General features: G+C 43.4%; 1 protein-coding gene across 1 annotated transcript in view; it reads right to left on the reverse strand.

Moving 5' to 3' along the window:
• SMYD4 (SET and MYND domain containing 4) overlaps nt 1-9,592 on the reverse strand; it is a 42,434-nt gene that overhangs the window by 1,896 nt on the left and 30,946 nt on the right. The window contains exons 6-10 of the mRNA XM_008063413.1: nt 4,670-4,852; nt 4,072-4,235; nt 2,428-2,560; nt 1,471-1,587; nt 551-674 (exon numbers count right to left, since the gene is read on the reverse strand). Coding sequence (XP_008061604.1) covers nt 551-674; nt 1,471-1,587; nt 2,428-2,560; nt 4,072-4,235; nt 4,670-4,852 — 721 coding nt within the window. The remainder of the gene's footprint in view (nt 1-550; nt 675-1,470; nt 1,588-2,427; nt 2,561-4,071; nt 4,236-4,669; nt 4,853-9,592) is intronic.

Below are 9,592 nucleotides of genomic sequence, written 5' to 3' on the forward strand. Positions count from 1 at the left end.
GCTGAGGCGGAAGGATCGCCGGAGCCCAGCAGGTTGAGGCTGCGGTGGCCGGGAGTGGCCACTGCACTCCAGTCTGGGCGACCGAGTGAGACTCCAACTCAAAAAAAAAAAAAAGGTGTCTCCAGATGGTGACAATTGTTGTCCAGGGGCAAAAATCACCCTGGTTGAAACAAATGCTTTAAAAGGAATAGGTTGCAGACTAGGGAGAAGCCAGAGACCCTGAAGTTGAGGGTGCTGGCAATGATAGAACCAAGGGTGATGTGATTAACCAGAGAGGAATGAAAAGGAATGCTGTGCTGTGGGTGGGGCTGCCTGGAAAGTTTCCCTTGGGAAACTCACTTCAGATCTAAGAACTTTCCCCATATCTTTTAGTAGGAAATTCTACAGCCTTCAATTTTTCAGCAAAACAGAAGGCAAAGATCTCTCTTAAAGAGGAAATAAAGAAGTTTCAATATGCTTAAAAGCACCACAGGAAAAAAGTAATACACAGCAGTACCTAGAAAAAGATATATGTGCCCTGGCAAAGTGCTGGGAAAAGGGAAAGACTTACCCATTGAAAAAGATCTGGGCCAGTTTGAAGAGCTCATGGCCCATTTCAACACTGGATGGCCCATGGCGAACCTCAACCACTTGGAGACTCTTCTGTAGATGGATAGCTGACTTTTGCCAGTTCCCTGTGAGAAAAGAAAAATCTTGTTCTAGAAAAGAACCACAGTCAACTGTGGATGAACATCTTCAGGGCAAGGAAATCTGAATAGAAAAGAGAGCACACAGCCTTAGTTTAAAGACTGACATATGGCTGGGTGCGGTGGCTTACACCTATAATTCCAGCACTTTGGGAGGTCGAGGTGAAAGCATTGCCTGAGTCTACAGGTTCGAGACCAGCCTGGGCAACTTGGCGAGACTTCATCTCTACAATAAATAAGAGAATTAGCGGGATGTGGTGGTGCATGCCTGTAGTCCCAGCTACTTGGAAGGCTGAGATGGAAGGATTGCCTAAGCCCAGTAGGTTGAGGCTGTGGTGGCTGTGAGCGTGCCATTGCACTCCAGTCTGAGCGACAGAGTGAGACTCCAACTTAAAAAAGAAAAAAAGAGCTGGGCTCGGTGGCTCAGCCTGTAATCCCGCGCCTTTGGGAAGCTGAGGTGAATGGACTGCCTGAGTCCACGGGTTCGAGACCTACCTGGGCAGCGAGACCTCATCTCTACAATAAATCAAAAATCAGCCGGGTGTGGTAGCGCGCGCCTGTAATTCCGGCTACTCGGAAGGCTGAGGCGGAAGGATCGCCAGAGCCCAGCAGGTTGAGGCTGCGGTGGCCGGGAGCGGCCACTGCACTCCAGTCTGGGTGACAGAGTGAGACTCCAACTCAAAAAAAAAAAGACTGACATAACCAACCAGACAAGGCCAAGGTCACAACGAAACACACAAGACAGACTTGCTCCTCAAGCAGAAAATGAAAGCACATTCCATACCTAAGGCAGCATAGGCCTGGGCAAGGCCATCCTCGATTTCTCCCACCATGGAGTGTTCTGTTGACAGGAAGCTCTTAGCATCATGCTGGCATTCCAGCAACTGCTGAATGGCTTGCTCTATCGAGTCAAAGGAAAGATGGCTCACTACAGACACACTCAGTCCTAGAAATGAGAATCCAAGTTTCTAATTCTATATCAGCTGGCTTGAATGTGGAAACCCCTCTTTTTCTATTCCTGGGTTGTCACCAACCTGCAACATCTGTCCCCATAACGCTGTTGTTCTCTTACATTTTCTCTTTCAGTAGAAAAAAGGTGTGAAGTGAGGCCTTTCCACATTTACCCTGGGCTTCCCGCATCAGCTTTTCAACACAGCCAACTCTACATTCCATTTACGGTCATTCTTTCTCTTGGCCCTGAAATCTAAGCTAAAGGTCAACCTTCATAAAGTAGGGTAAATAAATTCCCACAATGACAAGCTCTAAGGCAGTTTTCAAGGGTAATGGGGAGTTCTACAACTCCTTTCTGAAAAAAGCAGGATACTTATATCCACTGGGCACATGCCACACTGTTCTCTATGAGACTGGCTCTGGGATGAAGGCAGAGCCTTTCTAGGAAGTTACAGCATTAAGCCCTGGATTTGAAATACATGACACAAAACTTCTGGAATTGCATAAAGTTCATGGATATCAGAAATAGCCATGTAGTTGTCAGGGGCACTTTAACTTAACTATCTGATGCATAAGAAAGTAACAGCCTAAATCATCTGGCCCCTTTTCAAGGACACCTCAGTAAGGGAGCTGGTAAGGGTTTGGTCTCATTGGCCTATATAGCCATCTTGTGGCTGGCATGGGGATAATTAAATTCAATTCTTCAATCATTACTGAGTATCCTTGACTCCAAGGTGATATCAGAATGAATAAAAGGGGCTGGAGAATAAACGCAGGGGGCTAGCCTCACCTAGTTTACCATTTCTGAGAAGCTTCCGGGCCATTCCAACCTGCTGCTGAAGGTCCTGTAACCGAGACACTAGGTGGTCCCTGCCGACGGATTCTGCACAAGATCTGTTGCCACAGCTCAGCACGTCATCTCCCTGTGGAAGTCAGTTTTATCTTTATTCTTATGCCAGAGTCAGTTATCAACATTGCATGTGCTTACATTATAGGATTGCGCCACAGTTTTTGACCCCATGGGGGAAACAGACTCCTGTAATAATACATCATGACCAAAGCTGCCTGAATTTGGTTTGATAGCAGCATTTCTAAGAAAGGCAGTAGCTGATTCCACGTGAGATTTAATTTTTGGAACAGAATTGGTATACTTCATAATTTCTTTCTATTTCTATAGCCCTTCTCTTATCTCTTTGGGGCCATGACTTTGGATGACAAACACATTTCTAGTGGTTATGAAAAAGTTGTAAGAAAACCAACAGAAAAATGGGCTATCTGACCTTGGATTTGCAACTTGGTTCCTAACACAATCAGTTCTGCATTTCACTAATGGTTCCCCTAATAAGAATACTGTACCCATTGGCAGAGGAGAAAACCTCTGATGTGAATATTTGCTGTGTTTCAAATGCCAGTATCTATTTTCTCATTTGGTAACAGCAACCCAATTTCCCCTGAGGATCTTCTCTCACCTTTCTGTGGTCAGTGCCCTATAGCTGTTTGGGGGTGACATGTGGCTCAGTTGTGGCCCATTCTTCGGGCCTAAATGGCTACAGGAAAACTATGTGGCTCTGATTTTCCTCCAGCCACAGTTTCCAGGTCAATGAAACACAATAAGTGGTACATGTTTTTATCCTCCCAGGCTAGAAGGACAGAAGGCTGGGGTTATTGGCAGCCATCTTGCCACCAATAGAGAGAAGTCTGCCTGATGATGGGGCTAACACAGAAAATGGAGCTGAGAGAGGTAGACAGAAGAATTGGATCCTAGTAACATTATCTGAGCCCCTGGAACAAGTTGTATCTGAAGTAGCCTTCTAGCCTGGGAGGATAAAAACATGTACCACTTATTGTGATTTTTCTTTTTGTTTTTTTTGAGTTGGAATCTCTCACTCTTGCCCAGGCTAGAGTGCAGTGGCATGCTCACAGCCACCGCAGCCTCAAACTCCTGGGTTCAGGTGATCCCTCCGCCTCAGCCTTCCAAGTAGCTGGAACTATAGGCATGCACCATCACGCCCGGCTAATTTTTTTATTTATTGTAGAGACCAGGTTTTGCCAAATTGCCCAGGCTGGTCTCGAACCCGTGGGCTCAGGCAGTCCTCTCACTTCGGCCTCCCAAAATGCTGCAACTATAGTCGTGAGCCACCGTGCCAGGCCCCTGTGACTTTTCAATGTTCCACTTGAGCAAACAAATTCCCAGTCTTTCTTATCCCCCTTAAACCAGCTTAGGTGATATTTTCTGTCATCTCCAAGAGAAACATTACTAAATCCAACCCTTTCTTGGGGTTCCTTTGTAAGCGTAACCAATGTATGGGAATGATTGGTTACAATGGAAGTGATATTACTGCTCTCTGCACCTGTAACTCCCTGCTGGCTTCCTTTGGACTGGATAACTGACCTCTAGGAAAAGCAGAGAAGAGAAGAGAGAAGACAAATTTACCTGCATGAGGGCTCTACACCTGTCACAAGAGAATGCTTCCCACCTGGGCCCTGTAGCCATTCTGTGTGCCTCAGTTTGACAAGCTGGACAGTTGCAGTCAAAAAAATACTGAGACCTCAGCTTCTGTTGCCTTTCGGCAACACCCATCCGGTTCTCATGAGGTCCTGGAAAGAGATCATCCTCAGCTAGTATTTAAAGCAAGAGAGAGTCAAACACTACTTAAAAACCTTCAGCTTAGCAGAGGGCCTGGACAATTATTTATCATGTGACAGCTAACTTTTACTCAAACATTTGTGGAAATGGACACTAAAATAAGTTTCCAAGTTGCTGAGACAAAAAGAGAAAGAAGTCAAGCAGTTGAGTTGTTCCTTGCCCATTTTCAGAATAGGAAGTTTATAGTGATTAAGTAGTGAGAGACATAGGTTAGCCACAATAGGGCCCAGTGAGAAGGCCTTTTTTTGGTCTAAGCATGAACTGCTTCCAGGAAACAAACACTAGACAAAGTGAAGTCGCCTGCCCAGTGGCTTGCTCATTCTTATTCGCCCTGTTCTTTTTCTGTTGGAGCAGGGTAGGACAGCAGTGAGGAAGGATGGCTCACCATAGCAGTGGAGAATCTCTTGCCCTTTTCCAATCTGCTGTGATGCCCGGATGGTGGCAACAGTGTTGATGAAGGACACGCTGGTGTTGGGGCTGCAGGAGTGGTTTAAGAGGCTGACAGCAGGGAAGATGCCTGTGGCGAGGCGTACCTGCCTGCTGTCGGTAATGATGTTCTTTTTAGATCCTGAAGGTGCAAGAGGAAAAAGGAAAAATGTGTCAGGACATGAGTCCTGGCCTTGCCATCTATTCCTCTGAGGATGAGCTGGGCAGCTGGGCCCGAAGCCCATCTGACTCATAGCTCCACAGCCAGATCCAATATAAATCAGATGGAACATGACTCACAGTGAGCTCTGGTCCCCAGGAAGCAAAGTGAATGAACACAGGAAAAGTCCACCAGAAGCCTGGAACCTAAGCATTGTGTGTCTATACCACAAAATACCCCAAGATTAGGATTTATAAAAAAGTAATAAAAAAGGAATTATCAGTAGGGAGCTTTCTAGACAGTTTCATAATGTTCATGAGGGAGGACATAGAAACCAGAGTAGTACCTGTCGAGATTATTTCCCAAAGACTTTTATAGTCTAGGTGCTTTTGTTTACCCGGTCTTTGGTTGGTTAATAGAATGATGACCTAGTTGGCCAGGCACGGTGGCTCAAGTCTATAATCCAAGCACTTTGGGAGGCCGAGGTGAGAGGATTGCCAGAGCCAGAGGTTCAAGACTAGCTTGGGCAACTTGGTGAGACTTCATCTCTAAAATTTATCAAAAAATTACCTGGGCGTGGTAGCATATGCCTGTAGTCTAGCTACTTGGAAGGCTAAAGTGGAAGGATTGCCTGAGTCCAGCAGGGTGAGGCTGTAGTGGTCGTGAGCATGCCACTGCACTCCAGCTTGGGTGAGAGCGAGACACCAACTCAAAAAAACAAAAAAAAAGACTGATGACCTAATTACTATCCTAAACTTTATATATTTAAGCCGTCTTAAATGTATTTTTAAAAAAATAATATTTCTTATTCCCACATGTTCATTCTGCCCTTTGTCCTACCTACATGGGATCTCAGTCAGCAGTGGTTCTCACTGAAGAAAAACTCTCTATATATGCTTTATTCATGACAGTCTCATGTCCCAGACAATTTCTTTGAAACACAATTAACCAGCAACTTAACGCTTTTTTTTGAGACAGGATCTCACTCTGTGGTCCAGGCTGGAATGCAGTGCCACAATCATGGATCAACACAACCTTGACTTCCTGGGCTCAAGTGATCCTTCGCCTCAGTCTCCCCTATAGCTGGGACTACAGGTGTGTTCCACCATGCCTGGCTAATTTTAAATTTTTTGTAAAGACAAGGTATTGCTATGTTTCCCAGGTTGGTCTCAAACTCCTGGGCTCAAGTGATCCTCTTGCCTCAGTCTTCCAAAGTGCTGGGATTATAGGCATGAGCCACTGTGCCTGGCTTTAACTACATAATTAAACATTATTAAGGGAGAAAGAGAAAGGCATCTAAGCAGTGATGCTATTTCTGCACCCAAATTCATGCACTTATATTCATTTGAGAGCTATTTGTACTTGTATGCAGGCCTATTTGCTCTTTTTATTTTATTTCACCTCACTTTATTTTATTTTGTTTCTTTTTTTGAGTTGAAGTCTCATTATTACCCAGGCTGGAGTGCAGTGGCATGCTCACAGCCACTGCAGCCTTGACCTGCTGGGCTCAGGAGATCCCTTCGCCTTAGTCTTCCAGGTAGCTAATTTTTTTGATTTATTGTACAAAGTCTCGTCAAGTTGCCCAGGTTGGTTTAGAATTCGTGGGCTCAGGCAATCTTCTCTCCTCTGCCTCCCAAAGTGCTGGGATTACATGCATGAGCCACGGTACCTGGCTGCTCTTATTTTAGACAGTTCTAACCAGCTTGGTTATTCAGTTTCTCAGACCTCAACAGTGAAAAGCAGAGAACTAATAAGGGGAGAAGATAAGAGGCAACAGAGACAGGTGACAGACTAGAGAAACAGGCAGAAAACTCATATAATAATAACAGCCTTAGGGGAAACGAAAACACTAGTGCCATTCAAGTTTTACAACACTTGTAACATTTCACTTAACCAGAGGCTCTACCTGCATGGGTTTTTGTCACAGTCATACATATCCCAGGAGAATGTATAGTAAAGATAACCTTGGGCACCCGGCAAGGCTTAAATTATGTTCAGTAGCCTTGGTTTAAGTAAGAGGAACATTGGAACATTGTGTTTTCAGCAAAACAAGTTAAAAGATGAAAGACATTGGTATTTAAAGGGAAACATTCAGTTTTCTGGAAGACCGTAAAACTATCAGATAACTGTAGTATTATCATATATATGCCAGGAATCTCAATAAACCGTTCACCAAAGAAATAAGTAGTCTAGGTACAAATGTAATGGATAAAGAAAATATGAACCATCATGTGAAAATGTTCCACAAAGGAAAACATTAAATATAGGAATAATGTTGTTTCTCTGCAGACAATTCTATTATCTGTTGCTATGGAGGACAAGAACAGAACAAGTAAATACAGTTCACAGGGAATCCAAATGACTCAATTTTAGTCAATAATTCTACAAATTGTATTAAAATCTCTCATCAGAGTTTCTCCTAAGTGCTTAACTGATTTTTGTTTTCTCTCCTTTCTTCCCCTTGTCCAATGCCTACCTTTTGGTATATGTGCTAATGAGCAGTGAAAATGCTAAAAGGTAGGAAGCAGGAAGGAGCAGTACAGGAGGGCATGAACAATTTGTAGTCTGAATAATCAGCCTCTGCATAATTAAAAGTTGACTTGCATTTCCAACTACTGATAACTGGCAATCTATATTAGAACAGTTGTGAAAATTTTCCCAGAAAAAATGATCACAGTACAGTGAGTAATGTCAACTTTGTGATTTATTTATAGATTATCTTTTAAAAGAAGTAAGTCCAGGAACTGAGTGGGGTATTTATGTTAGAGTTGAATATCTCTCTATTTCTAAAGCATTAAGTATTGATTTTAAAAAAATTACTCAATATTTTTCATTAATCATCTATTAGTAGAGATATTAAAAAATGAGAATATGTATATGCCTTATAAACCAAATTTAATAGGTAACATTTTGTATTTTTAAAAAAGGGGCAAGGCATGGTGACCCAGTCTGTAATCCCAGCACTTTGGGAGGCTGAAGCAAGAGGATTACCTGAGTCCGGGGTTTGAGACCAGCTGGGCAATTTGGTAAGACCTTTTCTCTATAATAAAAGACAAAAACTAGCTGGGCGTAGTGACGTACATCTGTAGTTCCAGCTACTGAGAAGGCTGAGGCAAAAGGATTGCCTAAGGCTAGCAGGTTGAGGCTGTGGTGGCCATGAGCATGCCACTGTACTCCAGCCTGGGCAACAAGACTCCAACTCAAAAATAAAAAAATTAAAAATAAACAAATTAAAGGAGTGATTCTTTACCAAAAGTATACCTTGTTGATATCCCTAGTGCATATATACACTAATTTATTTATTTTTTGAGTTGGAGTCTCACTCTGTCACCCAGATTTGAGTGCAGTGGCACACTCATGGCCATCGCAACCTTGACCTGCTGGGCTCAGGAGAGCCTTCTGCCTCAGCCTTCCAAGTAGCTGGAACCACTGGCAGGCACCACCATGCCCGACTGATTTTTTGATTTATTATAGAGACGAGGTCTCACCATGTTGCTCAGGTTGGTCTCAAATCCCTGAGCTCAGTCAATTCTCTTACCTCTGCCTCCCAAAGTGCTGAGATTACAGACGTGAGCCACCGCGCCTAGCTTCCTAGTGCATTTAAAATGGGACGCAAGTAAAGAAAAAAGATCATAATATTTCTAGAATATACCTACTCTGCTGTATATTTTGGAAAATGACAATTGTGTGTGTGTGAAGTAATCAAGGAACCAAACTAAAGGAAGATTCCTTGGTTGTTGAAGAGGCGAAAGCAAAGAGCAGTAAACTGATGTGAGATGACGTAAAACCTTATTAGAACTTGTTATGACAGGAATCCAGGCATATCATGAATATGTCATTTCCACCAAGATAGAACCACACTTACCAAGGTCTAGAATATCATCAGTGGCCAGATCTGTCCCTTGAGATAAGCACCAGTGACAGATTTCTGAGGAACTTTGATTAAATAGGATTTGTACAAAGATAATAACATATTTTTACAGGTTTTTGTCAGAGTCTATCCTAGTTAACACTTTAATCCTTCTTCTGGGCTACTAATGAAACAGCTGCTAATGAAATTCAATGAAAACACTAAATTGGGAGGTGTTGGAACCCCAAAGAAATAATAAAAAGGGATATAACAAGATTAGAAATATGAGCAGACTAAAACAAAATTAGATTGAATTACAAAAGAAAGTGAACATTGCTGGTGGGTGTGTAACTGGTACAACTTTCCTGGAGGGCAATTTTGCAATATATATCAAGTGCCTTAAAAACATTCATACAAAAAATGTTCTTATCATTTGAATTATTATTATTATTATTATTTTTTGAGTTGGAGTCTCACTCTGTTGCCCAGACTGGAGTGCAGTGGCCGTTCCTGGCCACTGCAGCCTCAACCTGCTGGGCTCTGGTGATCCTTCTGCCTCAGCCTTCCAAGTAGCTGGAACTACAGGCGTGCGCTACCACGCCCGGCTAATTTTTTGATGTATTGTAGAGATGAGGTCTTGCCAAGTTGCCCAGGCAGGTCTCGAACCGGGCGCGGGCAATCCACTCACCTTGGCCTCCCAAAGCATGGGATTACAGGCTGAGCCATTGAACCTGGCCTATTATTATTATTATTATTATTATTTTGAGTTGGAGTCTCACTCGGTCACCCAGACTGGAGTGCAGTGGCCACTTCCAGCCAGCGCAGCCTCGACCTGCTGGGCTCTGGCGATCCTTCCGCCTCAGCCTTCCAAG

This window comes from Carlito syrichta, unplaced genomic scaffold (assembly GCF_000164805.1).
Source record: "Carlito syrichta isolate Samal-C Ts95f unplaced genomic scaffold, Tarsius_syrichta-2.0.1 Scaffold306835, whole genome shotgun sequence".
Taxonomy (NCBI): Eukaryota; Metazoa; Chordata; class Mammalia; order Primates; family Tarsiidae; genus Carlito; species Carlito syrichta.